At 38.7% G+C, this 21,086-nt stretch overlaps 1 protein-coding gene across 1 annotated transcript in view; it reads right to left on the reverse strand.

Annotated features, from left to right (window-relative positions):
* The window catches only part of Mpp6 (M-phase phosphoprotein 6), a 41,288-nt gene extending 24,694 nt beyond the window's left edge, over window positions 1-16,594 (reverse strand). Inside the window, exon 1 of the mRNA XM_090381579.1 lies at window positions 16,509-16,594. Within this exon, the coding sequence (XP_090237705.1) occupies window positions 16,509-16,562 (54 nt within the window). The 5' untranslated portion in view covers window positions 16,563-16,594. The remainder of the gene's footprint in view (window positions 1-16,508) is intronic.
* Between the last annotated feature and the right edge of the window lie 4,492 nt (window positions 16,595-21,086).

Raw genomic sequence — 21,086 nt, forward strand, 5'->3', positions numbered from 1 at the left:
ATAGATCTTTGGTTGCAGTAGTCATTGCAAACTGTCACCATATACGAATCATATGACATTACAAAAATGTTATACAGCAGATTCTCAATTTACTGGGATCGGATTAACCAGGTCACTTCAAGACTCCAAATTAAAGGGAAAAAAAAAATCAACCACAAATCATAAAATTCAAGTAATAACTACATAAGGTATAAATAGATGTTTTGCAAGTCTTTTAAGGGCACAAAAGGTGATATAGTTGTACACGTTGGCATTAATGATACTAAGAGTAGGAGACCAGTGGAATTACTTAACAAGTACAGGTCACTGTTGAAAAAAAGCTATGAATTAGGGTTGAATTTGAAATAGTCTGCAATTCTGCCCAGACACGATAGGAGAGAGTATATGATGACAGCCCTGTCGATCAATTCGACCCTGGAAAGATTGTGCAAGGCTCAAGGGGTAGAATTTTTTTCAGCCTGGTCTGTACTTGTTAACAGGAGAGACTGCTTCTACAGTGATGAGATACACTTACATAGAAAGGGTGCAAGAATGTTTGCTGATGCTATTGAGGTGTTAGGTGGGTCGGAAAACTGCTAGATTGGGAGGATACAAGGACTAATAGATTAACAGTAACCACTGGCAGAGGTGAAAGTGATTCTTGCACCGCTTTTATTGGAATGAGCAACAGCTTGGAAAATAAGATGCAGGATATTTCAAAGACTGCTGGGAGTCATTGGGGTACAAGTAAACACATGGGTTGTGTTAGGGTAGCTAAGAAAAAGAACAGGTGCATGTATACTTGCATGTACACCAATGCTAGGAGTGTGGTAAATAAATTTGATGAATTTGAGGTATTGCTCAAAGCATCAAAGGCGGATATTGTTGGGATATCAGAGACGTGGTGTCACACAGATATAAGTAATGCAGAACTGGAATTTGGGGAGTACAACGTCTACAGAAAGGATAGACAGGATAGGAAGGAGGAGGGGTTATGCTATTAGTTAAGAAACACATAAAATCCAAGGAAGTGAAGCCAGTCGACATTGCTTGATAGTGCAGTGTCGAGTCAGTTTGGTGTGACATAAGCATTGGGAGATCAAAATTGAGAGTAGGAGTGTGCTATAGGCCTAATGACTCTGATGAGTATATTAAGACACTGTACAGGGAAATAGAGTGGGCCAGTAAATTAGAGAGTCTTATAATGGGGGATTTTAATTTCCCAGATATTGACTGGAATTTGTGGGTTGGTCACTCACACACTAGCAAGGCTTTTGTGGATTTATTGGGTGATTGTTTTCTAAATCAGCATGTTCGGGAGGCAACTAGAGGGAGTAATACTCTTGATTTGATTATCAGAAGTGATTCTTCGTGCATTAAGAATCTGCAGATACAGGAACCACTAGGTGGCAGTGATCACAGTGTGCTGAAGTGGGATTTACTCAAGGAGGTAACTACCATCAGGGGTAAAGGGAAGGGTTATTGCTTTTGTAAAGGCAACTACGATGGTCCGAGACAGTATTTAAATTCCATACAGTGGGACCAACTGATGATGTTATCAACAGCAAACTCAAAATGGGAAGCATTCAAAGAACTTACCTTGGAAGCTACTAGGCTTTACATACCAACTAAGAAATACTGTTCAAGGTTCAGGCCTAAATGGATGTAAGATGAACTAATGAGACATATGGCAGAGAAGAAAATGCATGCGATACATATAAATTAACACATGACACAGAATCCTATGATAGATATAAGTTTATCTGTAACCAAGTTACAAAGGGGGTTAGGCAGGCGAAGGCAGATTACAAGAAATCTTTGGCAAGGGATGCAAAGAAAAACAGCAAGGAGTTCTTTACTTATGTAAACTCTAGAAGGAAGGTGATGAATCAGATTTGTCCACTTGATATCGATGGTTCAACTGGTCATGATCCTGCTCAGGTAGCTAACAAACTAAATCAATATTTTGCATCGACATTCACACATGAGGAGGTATTCAACGAGGGGGAATGCCAGAGGTGTATTCAACTCTGGCAGTAAGCTAGATAATCTTGTAATAACTGAGAATAAAGTGGAGGAGAAATTGTTGAAGATAAACACAAGAAAGGCACCTGGGCTGGATGGGATCTATCCAGTTATATTAAAGGAGGCAGCAAAGGAAGTAAGCAAACCGTCAGCCATAATTATGAGAGCTTCCTTGGACCCACAGACTGGAGATGTGCAAATGTAACCCCAATTCACAAAGGGGGATCAAAGGCTGACACAAGTAGTAGTAGTAGTAGTGGTGGTGGTGGTGGTGGCATGTGATGCAAGAAAGCAAGTGTGTGAGCTTATGCAGCATCAGCCAAAAAAAAAAAAAAATCACACCATTCCCTCCAAATTCCTGTCCAGTTCCTCCTTAAATTTATTTAACCTGTCAACTTCCATAACGACAGATGGAAGTTTGTTCGAGCAATTAACCACCCGATGGAAGTTTCTTCCAGCAATTAACCAAATTTCCGCACAACTATTCTACATCTGTCTTTTCTTAATTTGAATTTATGCCCCCTTAGGTTCGTAATCTGAACAAGTGGAAGGATCCCACCAGAATTCAGCGTGCTCAACCCATTCAAGGCCTTATACACCTCAATCAGATCACTGCGCAGGTGGCTAGTCTCCAGCCACTGCGATTTGCAGAACTTAAGCCTCTCTTAGTAAGAGGATCAATTCATTCCCCTCACCAATCTTGTTGCCCTTCTCTGTACACGCTCAAGTAAATCTTCATCCTTCCTAAAATGAGGCTTCCAGACCTGTACGCAGTACTCAAGGCGTGGCCTGACCATTGCCTTAATCACCTCCTTTTCCCTGCTAGCAAAATTCCTATATATCATTGACAAAACCCCATGACCTGCCTGGCAGCCTGTCTGCATTACTCAGAAAACTTCATATCCACCTGCGCAATTACTCCCAGGTCTTTCTCATTTTCTACCACCTTAAGTGTAGTACCACACAGTTGGTACGTTTCTCTGGGGTTACTTCTACCCATATGCAGTACTTTGCATCTGTCAAGGTTAAATTTCAGTTGCCACTTCTTAGCCCATCTGCCCAAATTATCTAGATCCTGTTGCAGTTGCACACTGTCATTACTGTCATTAACAACCCTGCCGACCTTTGTATCATCTGCAAACTTCGACATTAATTATAGACCTGTGAGTTTAACTTCTGTTCCAGGAAAATTAATGGAAGCACTGGTTAAAGAAGCACTACAGGATCATCTTGACAAGAATTCAGTTATAGCTCAGACACAGCATGGTTTTGTTCAGGGAAGATCTTGCCTGACCAATTTGATTGGATACTATGATGTAGTCACAAAAGAATTGGATGCAGGGAATAACTTTGATATTATATATTTGGATCTTAGAAAGGCTTTTGATACTGTTGCACATGGAAGACTGCTGCACAAATTGGAACAGTGTGGCATTGGTGGGAAATTGTTGCTATGGATAAAGGGATGGTTGAGTGGCAGAAGAAAGAGAGTGGTAATTAATAGACACTGCTCATCGTGGACTAATGTTATTAGTGGAGTTCCTCAGGGTTCAGTGTTGGGTCCATTGTTGTTTTCTGTATTTATAAATGATATAGATGATGGTATATCAAGCTTAATGTCTAAGTTTGCAGACAATACAAAGGTTGGCAGGTTGTTAAGCACGCTACTGACGCTATGCTGCTGCAACAGGATCTGGAAAGGCTGAGCAGATGGGCTGAGAGGTGGAAAATGAAGTTTAACATTGACAAATGTAAAGTACTACATATGGGAAACAGCAACCCCAGAGCAACGTGTCGACTTTGTGTTACTACACTGACAGTGGTAGAGAATGTAAAGGACCTGGGGGTAATTGTGCAGGCAGATATGAAGTTCTCTGAGCAGTGCAGGCGAGCTGCAAGAGTAGCTCATGGTGTCTTATCAACGATATACAGGAATTTTTCTAGCAGGGATAGGGAGGTGATTATTCCCTTGTATAAGGCAATGGTCAGGCCGCAACTTGTCCGGAGGCCTCATTTCAAGAAGGATGTAGAGCTGCTGGAACGAGTAAAGAGAAAGGCAACAAGGTTAGTGAACGGAACGAAGGGTTGCTCTTACGAAGAGAGGCTTAAGTTTTGCAAATAATAGTGTCTGGAGACTAGAGCACCGGCGAGGTGATCTGATAGAGGTGTACAAAGCCTTGAATGGTTTGAGCATGCTCAATGCCGATGGGATACTGCCTGTTGCTCAGAATAATCACCTGAGAGGGCATAAATTCAAATAGAGGAAAGACAGATGTAGGATAGATGTGCAGAAATTTGCCTTTAGCCAGAGGGTAGTTGGTTGGTGGAACAGACTTCCATCCCTTGTTGTGGAAGTTGATAGCCTAAATAAATTTAAGGCTCAGCCTTAAATTTATTTAGGATGAGCCTTAAATTTATTTTCTTTTTTTTTTTTTCTTTTTTTAGAATTGTAAAATTTAAAACAAAAAAAAAAAAAAAAACAATCAATAACGATGATCACGGCATGAACAAATTGCACAAGTGAGATACGGAGTAATAAGCATAAAAATAGGAAAGAAGAGAAGATTCTTACAATTTATTTATGGTTTTTTTTTTTTTTTTATATATGACTAAAGATTTCAGTGAGTGGGACATTTCACCATAATAACGTAAAAATCCACAGAATTGCAGTTATCAGTATTTTTGCAAATGCAATAAGACGAGTTTACTACCGTTTATAATTAAATGCACAAACAGAAAAGCCCAATAACACGGAAAGTAAAAATTGTTTTTATTGTTGTTTGGTAGTGACCTACAGAAATGTGCTTTAGTAAAATGTGAGCTCGTGCGGGGTGATAATAGTGAGTTTTCACCTTAACCCTGTGAAGTTCTTTACAGAAAATTCATTTTGACCGTTATCATGGTGCTGACTAAGAGAATAAGTGACAGCGGTACTAGTAAATCTATCAAGAAAAGGAAAGAGATCGATTTGGATCAGAAAATTAAACTAATAATCAAGTATCATGCTGAATTCAGATTTATCAATAATAATATAGTAGTAATATGTTATTAGTCATTCCCTAGTTACGTAAAACTCAACGAAGTAAGAAGTCCTGGAATGTATCTCTTATGTATGTCGGAGTTCTGTATTTTTGGATTAACCGGGAAATCGATTATCCGGGATTTGTTTTTTACCATCTATCCCATAAAATTGAGAGTCTACTGTATCTTCCAAGGTTGGTGAACATGACCTTCAAAAATACAGGTAACTTGAACTCATCATTAAATAGAAATCATTAAGACACGAATGACAATCTGGATCCAAGAGATCAAAAATTTGTTTTTGCTGTAACCTTACCGATATCAAACAGCTATACAACTTGTTTGTTTTTGTTTTGTTTGTTATTTGGTTTTTAGGAGCATTAGCAACTAAGGCCATATTGCTCCGGGGACGTGTGGTGGTCATTCCTTGACCTTTCAGCATCCTCCGTATTTGGTGGTCACGGGCTCGAACCTCAGTCTAATCAAGAAGCGTGTGCTATGCACTGCTGCTCCTGCTCACCTGGCTACAGAGATGCCGCTATACAACTTGCAACACCATTGAAACTTACAAGCCTAATGCATCAATGGAGGAAAAACAGTGACTCATGGGGGAGCAAATATTGAATATTAATAACCAAATATGTCCTAACAGCTTGCCAAATTCAGACATGACCCAAATCAGCTGACACCCAGCTGGCCAAAAGAGCTATACATGAAATGGAATACTGTCTTGCATAATTCTTAATGCAAGTGATTTTCAGAACAAGTTTCAAAAACTGGAATGAGCAATTAAATCCTAGAAAACAGGCTTTGAGTGTCAGGAAGCAAAACACAGAAAGTTTCTTGTAATAACCAGAGCTAAAATAAACTTTAAAAAACAGTTACATAAACAAAATAAATACTAAAATGGAATAAATATATAAAATAAAAATTTAGAAAACCTAAAAAACAATGAGCATTAAAATACAGTAGCTTTCAGGACAAAGTGCCTCTTCTTCAGCTTAAAAGATATACATGTATACAACTGGAGAATAAGCAGAATTCATATGATACAATTGTTATGGACTGGAATGAGTATGCTATATCATAAGGGGGGGGGGGATTCAGTCTCCTTTCCTGAAATGAAGTGTTTTAATATCAGAATAGGAGCTTATGCTGCCTATTCTGATATTAAAACTACGCTGCCTCTTTATCTACAGTTACCACAAGGACAGATCCATAGAATTATGAAATATCTTCAAAGCAATAGTCAGAAGCCATGAATATACACTGAGTAGACAGAAATAATGGGATACCTACCTAGTAACAGGTAGGTCCACCTTTCACCCAAAGGGCAGTCACACAGCAAGGCATTAAGTCCACTAGTTCACGAGAGAATTCCACAGGTATTTCCATCCATGCTTGCTGCACCACTGTAATTCCGTTGCATTCCTGGGTGGAGGATCCAAAGCTCGAAGGGACTTTTCCACAGCATCCCAAAGATGCGCCACACAGTTCATGTCGACTGAACGGAGAGGCCATTCCATGGTGGTAAAATCTGCGGAATGCTCTTAGAACCATGATCTAGTCACCATGGCTCTGTGGGGAGGTGCACTGTCCTACAGGAAGAATCCATTGCCCTGTGGGTGCACAATGACTGCGAAGGAATGCAGATGGTCTGCAAGGATGAACACGTAACCTGTACCATTCAGAGATATGTCTTGACGTACCAGAGGTCCCACATGTGCCAGTTGAACACGCCCCAGGCAATTACTGACCATCCACTTGCCTGAACAGTTCCTCGTTGACATGACGGGTGCATAGCTTCGTGCGGTTTCCACCAGACATCCATTCTCCCGTCCACTCGAAATAACCGGAAAGGACTCATTGGATCAGGAGACTCGTCTCCAATGTCCAGTGCCAATGTTATTTCACCCAGTCAAGACGTAGAGTCCTGTGACATGGTGTTGGCAATGGGACAGCGGCTCCCATAACCTATTGTGGCTAATGATTGCCTAATGGTCTTGGTGGAGATATTTCTGGCACCTCCCTTGTTGAAGTCGGTGGTGATTTATGCCACTGTCACTCTCCAATTGGCTGAAACAATGTGAGACAGATGTCAACTGCCACGTTCATCTACCACCTTTCATCACCCACAGCGTTGTCCACGATGAGATGTTATTCAGGAAATGCAGTATTCCCAATACATTCTTGATACTGTTGAATGGGGATAGTGCAATTTCTGTATCACCTCCACAATGGAGTGACCCGTGATTCAGACACCCACTATCAATCCCACTTACATATACCAGTAGGAAAATATAGCACGAGGGAGATACAGAGATGGATGAATAACATAACAGTATAATAGAGCAAAAAACAGCATGTAAAAGTTACAAATCGATGAAAAGTACTAAAGCCTATAACAGTGAAAAATTCATCCACAATGGTACAACAGAACAGGTTAAGAATGAAGGGTGATTATGAGAATTCAGATTAACAGGAGGTCTCCTCTTGTTAACAGGAGAGACTGCTTCTACAGGGATTGGATATACTTAAATAGAAAGGGTACAAGAATATTTGCTGATGCTATTGAGACAGAGTTATGTGGGTCGGAAAACTGCTAGCTTGGAGAGATACACGGACTAATAGATTAACAGTAGCCACTGGCAGATGTGAAAGTGACTCCTGCACTGCTTCTATTGAAATGCAGTTGAGCAGCAGCAGCTGCTCAACTGCATTTCAATAGAAGCAGCAGCAGCTGCTCAACTGCATTTCATAACATGGGCTGTTAGGGTAACTAAGAGTAGAAACAGGTGCATGTATACTTGCATGTACACCAATGCTGGAAGTATAGTTAATAAATTTGATGAGCTTGAAGTGCTAGTCAAGACATCAAAGATGGATATTGTTGGGATATCAGACACGTGGTGTCACACAGACATAAGCAATGCAGAATTGGAATTTGGGGAGTACAATGTGCACAGAAAGGATAGGCAGGAGAGGAAGGGAGGGGTTATGTTGTTAGTTAAGAAACAAAATCTAAGCAAGTGTATCCAATTGATGTTGGTGGACAATGCAATGTTGAGTGTTCTGTGTGACATAAGCACTGGGAAAGGAAAAATGAGAGTAGGTGTGTGTTATAGGCCTAATGAATCTGTTGAGTATAATGAGCAATCGTGCAGAGAAATAGAGTGGGCCAGTAAATCAGTGTCTTATAATGGGGGATTTTAATTTCCCAGAGAATGATTGGAATTTGTCTCACACACATCAGCAAGGCTTTTGTGGATTTATTGGATGATTGTTTTCTACAGCAGCATGTTTGGGAGGCAACTAGAGGGAGTAATAGTCGTGATCTGATTATCAGTAGTGATTCTTCATGCATTAAGAATCTGCAGATAAAGGAACCATTATGTAGCAGTAATCATAGTGTGCTGAAGTGGGATTTACTCAAGGAGGTAACTACCATCAGGGATAAAGGGAAGGGTTTTTGTTTTCGTAATGGTGACTACGGTGGTCTGAGACAGTATTTAAATTCTGAGGTGGGACCAAATGATGATGTTACCAACAAAAAAAAAAAAAAAAAAATTCGAAATAGGAAGCATTTAAAGAAATAATATTGGAAACTACTAGAATTTTCATACCTACTAAGAAATATGGTTCAAGATTTAGGCCTAAATGAATGTCAGATGAACTAATCAGACATGTGGCAGAGAAGAAAAATGCATGGGATACATATAAATTAACAGGTGACACTGAAGCCTATGATAGATATAAGCTGGTCTGTAACCAAGTCACAAAGGAGACTGGGCAGGCAAAGGCAGATTAGAAGAAATCTTTTGCAAAGGATGCAAAGAAAAACAAAGAATTCTTTACTTATGTAAACTCTAGAAGGAAGGGGATGTATCAGATTGATCCACTTGATATCAATGGTTCAACTGTTGATGATCCTGCTCAGGTAGCTAACAAACTAATTGAATATTTTGCATCTACATTCACACATGAGGAGTTATTCAGGAATGGGGAATGTCAGAGGGGTATTTAATTCTGGCAGTAAGCTAGATAATCTTGTAATAACTGAGAGTAAAGTGGAGGAAAAATTATTGAAGATAAACAAAAGAAAGGCACCTGGGGTAGATGGAATCTAACCAGTTATATTAAAGGAGCCAGCAAAGAAAGTAAACAAACCCTTAGCCATAATTATGAGAGCTTCCTTGGACTCAGAGGAGGTACTCATGGACTGGAAATTGCAAATGTGACCTCAACCCACAAAGGAAGATCAAAGGGGGAAGACAGGTAATTACAGACCTGTTAGTTTAACTTCTGTTCCAGGGAAATTAATGGAGACACTGATTAAAGAAGCATTGCAGGATTATCTAGACAAGACTTCAGATATAGCTCAGACACAGAATGGGTTTGTTAAGGGGAAGTCTTGTCTGACCAATTTGACTGGATACTATGATGTAGTCACAGACTGGATGCAAAGAATAATTTTGATATCGTATATTTTGATCACACAAAGGCTTTTGATATTGTTGCACATGGAAGACTGCTGTACAAATTGGAGCAGTGTGGCATTGGAGGCAAAATGCTGCTAGGATAAAGGGATGGTTGAGTGGGAGAAGACAGAGTGGTAATCAATGGACACTGCTCTTTGTGGACTAATGTTATTAGTGGAGTCCCCCAGAGTTCAGCGTTGGGTCCATTGTTGTTTACTGTATTCATTAATGATATTGATGATGGTATATCAGACTTAATGTCCAAGTTTGCAGACGACATGAAGATCGGGCAGGGTTATTAGTGACAGTACACTGCTGCAACAGAATCTTGAAAAGTTTAGCAGATGGGCTGAGAGGTGGCAACTGAAGTTTAACATTGACAAATGTAAAGTACTGCATATGGGAAGCAGTAACTGCAGAGTAACGTATCAACTGTGTGGAACTACACTGACAGTAGTAGAGAGTGAAAAGGGCCTGGGGGTAATTGTGCAGGCAGATATGAAGTTTTCTGAGCAGTGCAGAGAGTTTGCAAGAGTAGCTCATGGTATCTTGTCAATGTTATACAGGAATTTTTCTAGCAGGGATAAAGAGGTGATTATCTCCTTGTATAAGGCAATGGTCAGGCCACACCTTGAGTACTGTATACAGGTCTGGAGGCCTCATTTTAATAAGGATGTAGAGCTGTTGGAACGAGTACAGAGAAGGGCAACAAGATTAATGAAAGGAACAAAGGGGTGCTCTAATGAAGAAAGCCTTAAGTTTTGAAAATTACAGTGTCTGGAGACTAGGCACCTGTGAGGCGATCTGATTGAGGTGTATAAAACCTTGAATGGTTTGAGGATGCTCAATGCTGATGGGATTGTTCCTCTTGCTCAGAATAATCACCTGAGAGGGCATTAATTCAAATTGAGGAAAGACAGTTGTAGGATAGATGTATGGAAGTTTGCCTTTAGCCAGAGGGTGGGTGATTGCTGGAACAAACTTCCATCTGTTGTTGTAGAAGTTAATAGCTTAAACAGATTCAAGGCACAATTCACTGTGCACAACACAAGGCACAACAGATTCAAGGTGTGTTTTTTTTTTTTTTTGTTTTTTTTTGGCTAATGCTATATAAGCTTGCTTTCTTGCATCATGGTGCCCTTGCTAATGCTAATTCGCTGGCTAAGTAAAAAAAGGGAGGGGTCAAGTTTTTCACGTATGTGAACATAAACAAGAAAAGAATGAATCAGAATGCACCCTTGTATAAGTGATGTGAAAACGAATTAGATAATCAAGCTAATGTTGTAGATGAATTGAACAGGTACTTCAATGTTTACAGAGAAAAATCCTTTCGTGGTGAAGGGGAACCATGTGAGTGAAGCTGAGAAGCATGAAATTAGTGATACTGAAATTACTTAAGACTATTTAGTAATAGTATTCACCATATAGTGCAAGGAAGCCACAGGCTTTTTGCTGCTGGCAAAAAAAAAAAACAAAACAACCACCACCGAATAGATAGGAAAACACAAATTATTACAAAAATCCAGTAGACCTTTGAATTTATTCAAACTGTCAGCCTCAACTACCTGCAAGGGCAACTTTTTCCAACTATCAACAACTCGCTGACTAAAAGAAAACTTCTTAGAATCTAATCTAAATATCAAGCTCTGTAATTTGAATTTATTATGCTGATCCCTCTCAGAGCCTTATAAACCTCAATCCAGTCATCTCCGAGTGCCTGGTTGCCAAACTCTGTTTGTTTGTTATTTGGTTTTTAGGAGCATTAGCAACTAAGGCCATATTGCTCCCGGGATATGCGGTGATCATTCCCTGACCTTTCCGCATCCTCCGTATTTGGTGGTCACAGGCTCGAACCCCGGTCTAATCAAGAAGCATGTGCTACGTACTGCTGCTCCTGCCCACCTGGCTACTGAGGAGCCTTGCCAAAATCTGGTGCCCACATAATCAAAGTCTTTCCTCATATGGTCATCCTTCAGGCAATTTCACCATTCGAGTTGCCTGTGTTTGCCCCTTTTCAAGAAGCTCGATGTCTTTTAAAAGATGAGGTCTCCGTACTTGAACACAATATTCGAAATGTGGTCTTACAATTGTCTTATAAGGTGGGATTATGACCTCCCCCCATCTCTACAGGATAGCGTTGGATAAATCACTGATATGACACCATGGGCTTTACTGGCTGCCAGTTTACGCTGTTCAGAAAACTTCATATCTGACCATATTTTAACTCCCAGATCCCTTTCCTCTTCCACTGTTTTTGATTCAGTCCCACGAAATGTATAATTTATTTGGGTTTCTATTCCTCAAGTGTAAAACCTTGCATTTAGCAGCATTAAATAATAGCTGCCACTTCTCTGACCACCTTTGAAGTCTGTTCAAGTCATTCTGAAGGAGCGCTTTTTGGCACTAATCATTAATGACTTTGCCAATCTTTATGTCATCTGCAAATTTTGACATCGTGCCTTCTAACCCTTCATCAATGTCATTTATGAAAATGAGAAACAACAACTGTTCAAGAACTGACCCTTGGGGGATCCCACTCTAACTTTACACCAATCTGAAGAATATCCATTAATCACAACTCTCTACCTTCTGCCCTGAAGCCATGAAGCAATCCATCTTAGAATTTTTTCAGTAATCCCAATATGTTTCAGCTTATACAGTAACCTCTCATGAGGGACTGAGTCAAATGCCTTGGTAAAATCCAAATAAACCATGTAGAAATCCAGCTCGTGGAGTGACTGTGTCAAAATAGCCTACTAAGTTAGTTAAACATGATTTCCCCTTAACAAAACCATGTTGTATGCTACTCAGAATGCCATATCTATCTAAATGTCTCTGGATTACACTCAATCACTGCCTCTAAGATTTTTCCTACCACTGAAGTCAGATTAACTGGTCTGTAGTTACTAACTTTACTCTTAGAACCGCATTTATGTATTGGCACTTCTCTAGTCCACAGGAATCTTCCCCGAGTCTAAAGATGCCCTCATAATTAACCTCAATGATTCAATACTCTCTCTCTCTCAGAGCTACAGGGTATATGCCATCAACTCCAGGAGCCTTACTTGCCTTTATGCTCAAAAGTTTTCTAATAAACAATCATCTGTAATTATGACACCAATAATTTCATATTGCTCAGCCTCTTCTCAGCATAAAGGGTATTTTGCAGTAAAGACAGATGAAAAGTACCTGTTCAATTTATCTGCAACATCAGCTGGGTTGTCTAAAGTTTACCACACCCAGTGCACAAGAATTTAATCCAATTCACTTTTTTTTACCTTGTATTCACACTATGAAAATTCAGTTTATTAGCATTATGAAACATCTTTGAAGAAATACTCACAGAAGCCAGGAATGCACATATAAGAAAATATAGCATGAGGAGGATGCCAAAATGAATGAATGCAGAGCTGACCAGTCAAACAGACCTGAAAAAGATGGGAGAGGAGAGAGTTACAGTGATGAAAAATACTGAGGCCTACAAGAGTTAATAATTTATCTGTAACAGTACAACAAAAAAAGGTAAGGGTGACAAAGGCTAAACATGAGAAATTACTAAGAGGAAAAACAACAGAGTCAAAGAGTTTTTCATTTATGTGAATAAAAAGAAAAAAACAAATCAAACTGAGCAGTTGCTAAGGAGTGTGGTAAAGTCTTAGTTAACCCCAATGATATTACTGATGAAATGAAGAGGTACTTCACTTTGATCATTATGAGAGGGTAGTTTTCTCATGACCATGTTCTGCATGTACCAACAGTTTTAGAATTGGAACATATATTACTCCTTCTCTGTGTAATTGCCATGTAAAGCAACACATTTCTCCCATCTTTTAATAGCACTTATGTCATTTTTGTAGAAGGCCTCACTTTGTTCTTGACATCATGCTTTTGTTGCAGAAATTGCCTCTGCATTGCTAAATAAATGCTTTCCATACAAAAATGATTTCAGCTGCAGAAAGAGGTCAGAAGAGTAAGGCGTGTGGAAAGATATGAAGTCTTAACTTCCAAGCAAGATCATTGGCTATGACAGCAGTGTAGGTTGTGGCACATTATTTTGAAGCAACAGCATGCCTTTGCTGAGCATTCCACGTCGCTTTTCCTTAATTGCTGCATGTCATCGCTTCAGTAAGTTGCTGTAGTTATGTGCGCTGATGGTGGAATCCATCGGATCGAAGACTATTCATAGTGAGGAAGAGCTGAGCAGTATGAAATTAGTAGTACTGAAATAACAGATGACTGTTTATTAGAAACCTTTCAAGCCTAAAGTCAAGTCAGATTCCTAGAAGTGACAGATATCAACTCTAGAAGCCTTACTTGACTTTAGGCTTGTATACCTAAGTAATTTTGAGAGAGGTGGTGAGAGAGTGTATAGAACTATTAAGTTTAATTATGAGGGCACTGTTGACTTTGGAGAGATTCCTCTGGACTGGAAAAAAAATGTACACTAGAGCGCTGATAATCCAAACTAATTGGGACCGCAGGTAGTTCAGTCTTCCGATTTGTTTGGATTTTCGAACTTATCAAAATTACTGTTCTGGAGACTAAAAAAAAAAAAAAAAAAAAGTTTAGAAATAAACACACTGGCTTTAACATCTGAGGGACTGCCTAATTTCTTGTTAAAATCCAGTGCCTGTTCACACAACAAAGATCCAGATACGGATTCTCCTAAACTTCGTCTCTGTGTGAACTGCAAATAAAGGGTCATTATCTGTTCTTATAGTTTGGTTTTTTTTTGGTTCTTTGTTGATAAATATGTTCTTTCCTATCATATTAAAGTCCAATTCTTAAACTATGTTCTTTCAAAATGGAGTCATAATTTGAGAGCAACTCTACCATTTCTCTAAAATTTCCTTTATTTGTTGAAAATATAGATTCATCATGTCCACAAAAAAAAGGAAGATTCTGATGAGCCAGAAATAAGATTACATTTAAAAGCCAATGTAAAACATCTCTCCATTTCTTTATCCAGTACTGTCTGATGAATGTGGTCAATAGTTTGTTGTAACTTTAACCCTGCACTTAAGGTTTTCCACTTCTCCAAGCACAAGAAACACTGTTCACTATTTTCTTGGTCAGAAACCTTTGGGCTTAATTTCCGCCAAGTTTTAAATCCAGTGATAAAGTTGGATGTTTCGATTTCTTCATTCTCCGATGAAAATAGTTTACAGCAAAAACAAAATAAATTTCCTGATGACAGTAAATAAATCATACATGTTCTTAAAATTTTTTCTCCTGCTCTTTCAACAGTGTCAAAAGATCCGTCCTTATTTTGAAAATATTCACTACCTTTCTTAATAAAATAAATTCTCAAGTTATCTGATACTGGGACAGGCCAAAAACTGACGTCAGAATACTTTAAAAATATGTTTATTTCCTCTCCTTTTCAGAAAATTCTCTCTACTCGTGAATGAATAATTTTCTGTGTTAGATCCTCTTGAGAAGATGACTCTTGTACTTGCTCTTCTGATTTATCATGCTGAATATCTATTGCACCACATGTTGAAGGTCTAACATACTTCAACAATGATCCAGACTGCTTGAATAACTTCTCTTGCTTTCATTGCTTTTCTCTGTTGAAATTAGCTGGGTTGATTTTGCTTCATTTTGTCCTTATATGTAGGGCCCTATATAAAGAAGCTCATTAAAAAATGGAAAATATCTGTAAAATGAGTTTGATATACAAAGGCTCGTCTGTATACTTCTTATAAAACCACTACCAAAAATGTGGTGTGACTTGTAAGATGAACTTTGTAAAAAAAAAAGTGCTTAAACTAAACGCGTTTGTAAAGGCTGAATATTGTTTTGATCCCCAGTTTTATGTACCTTAAAAATAACATACCAAAAATTTAAATCCCCCACTCAGGGAGAAATAATATAAGAGCAAGTCAGTTAATATAAAAATCAAAGTATCCTGTCTTTAATTAAAGTGTGTCAAATAGAAATTTCAACTAACGACTATAAATTTAAGTAGAGAAAGATAAATTTTTTAAAAAAAGTTGAAATTATTTTGTTAAAGTTAATACTTTCTTTCTCCTATTTTCAAGTGATGGCACCCAGATAGACCACCCCGCCAACCCCTTGCTATGCCACTGATTGTAAGTGGTGACCAACAATCTAGGCTTTTTCTTACGTAGCGCTGAGTAAACTTAGATAGCAAAACATTTATTTATTATTATTATTAGCCATATGGTGCAAGGAAGCCTGAGGCTTATGCTGCACCAGCCAAAAAAAATTCCCATGTTACCCAGAGAGAGAGTCAGAAGTAGAAAGGAATCAACAAGAAAGAGAAGAATGAGGATATCCAACTCAGGGCCCTGGGTGTGCCAAGCCCATACTCACCAGATGTGAGCCCCTGGGGTTAATTTGCTCAACTTAATTTACTTATGAACAATTACTTTATCATTATTATTAGCCATATTTTATTGAAATTAATATTTCATAAGAAGCGGTTGTATCTTTCCCATATGCCGTCATATAAAAGTCAGTAACTATAATTCGCTTACATAATTATTAAATTTTACATATATAAGTACTAAATATGATCAAGCGAGTTCGAGATAACCGACATTGACCAAACTTTTTTTTTTAAACCTTTCTATAAAATTTCCTATATTTTTAAAGCTTTCTAAAGTGAACAGCTGAAGACGAGATGTTAAAATAATCAGGAATGAGAGCAAGAATAATCATTACACCTTACGTGCTTAACCTGCTATGGTTAGCGTTAGTTAGGGTGTTTATCCCACCCTTGCCGCTGTTTTAAAATCGGGAACTCGTTTTCCTATTTTAAAACAGCTGGAAGAGGGGAAATAAACACCCCAAGACCATGGCAGGCTGAAGGTGCACCATGTTCTGGAGTATAGCGCAGACTTCTTCTATGACATGAGGAGATTTTCCCCTTTAATGGTATCATAACTCTTAACTTTATGCTGGTATACAAAGCAGCTTTTTATTCTATTATTAAGTACCGTCAGACAGAAAACACATACGCTAAATTTTAGGACTTACCTTCATCATCAAAATATGCTTCGAAAGCTTTGATTTTTGTTTCTGTGGCTGCATCTTGATTTACTCTATAAATTAAACAAAAACAATTCAAAATCAAATTTTAATAATTGATATTCCGAATACAAAACAGATACCAATAACATCCACTACATCAAACACCGGAATTTGAAAAATATTCTACAAATCGCTAGATGTCGCATAGGAGAAAGAAACTACTTCGAGAAAGAAAACAAAATTGTGTTCTACCAAGAACGTAGAGCGGAAGTTAAGTGAAACTACTTTAGAATCTTTTGTAACCCTTATTATTTCAATATTACAGTGGTTTAATATTTTACAATTGTTTTACCAGTTTATTACAAAGTTTTAAAATTTTACAACTATTTTACAAAGTTAGCATTAGCATTAGTAGAGGCATTTGATGCAAGAAAGCAAGCTTATGCAGCATCAGCCAAAAAAAAAAAAAATAATAATAATAATAAATAAAATAAATAAAAAATAACCACTTCCACTTCACCCCTCTGTTCGTTCAAAATACCTGTCCAGTTGAGCCTTAAACTTCTTTAGGCTATCAACTTCCACGACAAGGGATGGAAGTCTCTTCCACCAACCAACCACCCGCTGGCTAAAGGCAAATTTCCTCACGTCTATCCTACATCTGTATTTCCTCAATTTGAATTTATGCCCTCTCAGGTGATTATTCTGAGCAAGAGGAAGAATCCCATCAGCAGTGAGCATGCTGAAACCATTCAAGGCTTTATACACCTCTATCAGATCACCTCGCTGGTGCTTAGTCTCCAGACACTGTAATTTGCAAAACTTAAGCCTTTCTTCGTAAGAGCACCCCTTTGTTCCATTCACTAACCTTGTTGCCCTTCTCTGTACTCGTTCCAGCATCTATACCTCTTTCTTGAAATGAGGCCCCCAGACGTGTATACAGTACTCTAGGTGTGGCCTGACCATTGCCTTATACAAGGGAATATTCACCTCCATATCCCTGCTAGAAAAATTCCTATATATCATCGACAATACACCATGAGCTACTCTTGCAGCCCGTCTGCACTGCTCAGAAAAGTTCATATCTGCCTGCACAACCACCCCCAGGTCCCTTTCGTTCTCTACCACTGTCAGTGTAGTACCACAGAGTTGATACGTTGCTCTGGGGGTTGCTGTTTCCCATACGTAGACTTTATACATTTGTCAATGTTAAACTTCATTTGCCACCACTCAGCCCATCTGCTCAACCTTTCCACATCCTGTTGCAGTAGCATAGTGTCAGTAGGGTCCTTGACAACCCTGCCAACCTTCTTATCGTCTGCAAACTTGGACATTAAGCTTGATTTACCATCATCAATATCATTTATAAATACAGAAAACAATAATGGACCGAATACTGAGTTTTAATAGTTTACAATAGTTTTACAAGTTTATTACAAAGTTAGCATTAGGCGGCTCACATATGGGCTTGGCATACTCAGGGTCCCGAGCTGGATATGATCATTCTTCTCTTTCTTGGTGATTCCCTTCTACTTTTGACACACACTCTCTCTCTCTCTCTCTCTCTCTCTCTCTCTCTCTCTCTCTCTCTCTCTCTCTCTCTCTGTCTGTCTGTCTGTCTGTCGGTGTCTCTCAAGGTAACTCGGGAACTTTTTTTTTCCTGGTGCAGCATAAGCCTCAGGCTTCCTTGCACCATATGGCTATTAATAATAATAATAATAACTAGCAAAATTCCTATATATCATTGACAATACTGCATGACCTACGCTGGCAGCCCATCTGCACTGATCAGCGAACTTCATATTTGACTCCACAATTATTCTCAGGTCTTTTGCACTTTCCACTACCTGAGTGTAGAACTACACAGTTGGTACGTTTCACTTCGGTTATTTCTACCCATATGCAGTACTTTGCATTTGTCAATGTTAAACTTCAGTTGCCACTTCTCAGCCCATTTACCCAACTTCTCTAGATCCATTTAGAGTAGCATACTGTCTTTACTGTCGTTAACAACCTTGCGAACCTTTGTATCATCTGCAAACTTGGACATTAAGCCTGATATACCTTCATCAATATCATTGATAAATATACAGAACAACAACGGGCCCAACACCGACCCCTGGAGAACTCCACTAATAACAGTAGTCAATTAAGAGCAGTGTCCATTGATTACAACTCTCTGTCGTCCCTTTACCGATTGTAGCAACTTACCCTTAATGCCATACCTCTCCAATGTGTACAGCAGTCTTCCATGCAAAGGTATCAAAAGCTTTCCTGCAATTCAAGTAAATGATGTCAAAATTATTTTTGGCATTCAGTTCGTTTGTGACCACATCATAGTATCCAATCAAATTTATCAGACCAGACCAGACCTCTCTTTAACAAGCCCATGCTGTGTGTTAACTATTACTGCAGTCTTATCTAGATGATCCTGCAATGCTTCTTTAACCCGTGATTCCATTATTTTCCCCGGAACACAAGTTATACTAACAGGTCTGGAGTTACTTGTGCCACCTTTTGAACCCCCTTTGTGAATTACTGATATATTTCCACACCTCCAGTCCATGGGGAACAACCCTGAGTCCAACGAAGCTCTCATAATTATGGCTAAGGGTTTGCTTAGTTCATTTGCTGCCTCCTTTAATATAACTGGATAGATCCAACTCAGGTGCCTTCCTTATGTTTAACTTCAACAATTTCTTCTCCACTTTGCTCCCGGTTAGCGTTTGATAAACTTCTGCCACTCCCCTAATTGAATAACTCCTCATGTGTGAATGTAGATGCAAAATACTCATTCAGTTTAAGATTTGATTCATCCCTTTCCTTCTAGAGTTTACACAAGTAAATAACTCTTTGCTGTTTTCCTTTGCATCCTTTTCCAAAGATTTCTCGTAATCTGCCTAACTTCCTTTGTGACTTGATTACAGACTAGTTTATACCTGCCATAAGTTTCTGTGTCACCTGATACTTTATATGCATTTCATACATTCTTCTTCCCTGCCACGAGCCTTATTAATTCATCTGACATCCATTTAGGCCTAAACCTTGAACAGTATTTCTTATTTGGAATGAAAAGCCTAGTAGCCACCAAAATTAAGTCCCTAAAGCTTGCCGTTTAGAATTCAACGTTGTCAACATCATCAGTTGATCCCACAGTGCAGAATTTAAAAACTATCTGAGACCTCTGTAGTCACCTTTAGCAAAGCAAAAGTCCTTCCATTTAGCCTTGATGGTAGTTACATCTTTAAGTAATTCCCCACATCAGTACATTGTGATCACTGTCACCCAGTGGTTCCTTTATCTGCAAATTCTTAATGCATGAATAATCACTGCTGATATTCAGATCAAGAGTATTACTTCCTCTGGTTGTCTCTCGAACATGTTGCAGTAGAACACAGTCGTCCAATAAATCCACAAAAGTCTTGCCAGTGTGCGAGTAACCAATCCACAAGTTCCAGTCAATATCTGGAAAGTTAAAGACCCCCATTATAAGACATTCTGATTCACTGGCCCACTCTATTTCTCTGCACAATTGCTTATTATATTCATTAGATTCATCATGCCTATAAAACACACACCTACCTCATTTTTCTTTTCCCAGTGCATAGATCACACCAAACAGACTCAACATTGCATTGTCCACCAACATCAATTGGATACACCTCCTTAGATTTTGCGTTTCTTAACTAACAGCATAACCCCTCCCTTCCTATACTGCCTATCCTTTCTGTACACATTGTCCTCCCCAAATTCCAATTCTGCACTACTTATATTTGTGTAACACCAAGTCTCTGATATTCCAACAATATCTGCCTTTGATGTCGTGTCTAGCACTTCAAGGTATTCAAATTTATTAACTCTACTCCTAGCTTTGGGGTACATGCAAGTATACATGCACCTGTTTCTACTCTTAGTTACCCTAACACAGCCCATGTATTTACTTGTTCCACTATGACTCCCAGCAATCCTGAAAATCTCCATTACATTGCCTTCCAGGTTGCTTCTCATTCTAATGGAAGCAGTGCAAGAATCACTTTTGCCTCTGCCTGCAGCCACTGTTAACCTTTAACCTCTGTTTCACCCCGCAAGCAATCAGTTTTCCGACTCACTTAACACTGCCTCGATAGCATCAGCAAATATTCTTGCACTCTTTCTATTTAAGTGGACCCCATCCCTGTAGAAGTAGTCTCTCCTGTCAATAAGCATAGACCAAGCTGAAAAAAATTCTAAAAAAAAAATGCTCCTTTGTACTCATTGGATGTGGTTTCTGCGGTCACATTCCCTATACGTGCTCTATAGGCCACACTACGCTCACTATTAGGTCGTCGGCATGCAGAATAATAAATATTTTTACAACAAAACATTTTAAGAAATATGGAAGAGAATGAGGAAGTAAATATTTTGATATTTAAATTTTTAAAATCGGACTGCTAAAAGCTGAGATATAGCCATTTAAATAAATTTAAGGCTAAACTAGACAAATATCAGACGTTACCGGATGGGTGGAATGAGAAGCGTTTTTTTTTTTTTTTTTTTTGTGGCTCATACTCTATAAGCTTGTTTTCTTGCATCATAAGCCTCATC

This window comes from Mastigoproctus giganteus, chromosome 9, assembly GCF_048544385.1.
Source record: "Mastigoproctus giganteus isolate SK-2022 chromosome 9, ASM4854438v1, whole genome shotgun sequence".
Taxonomy (NCBI): Eukaryota; Metazoa; Arthropoda; class Arachnida; order Uropygi; family Thelyphonidae; genus Mastigoproctus; species Mastigoproctus giganteus.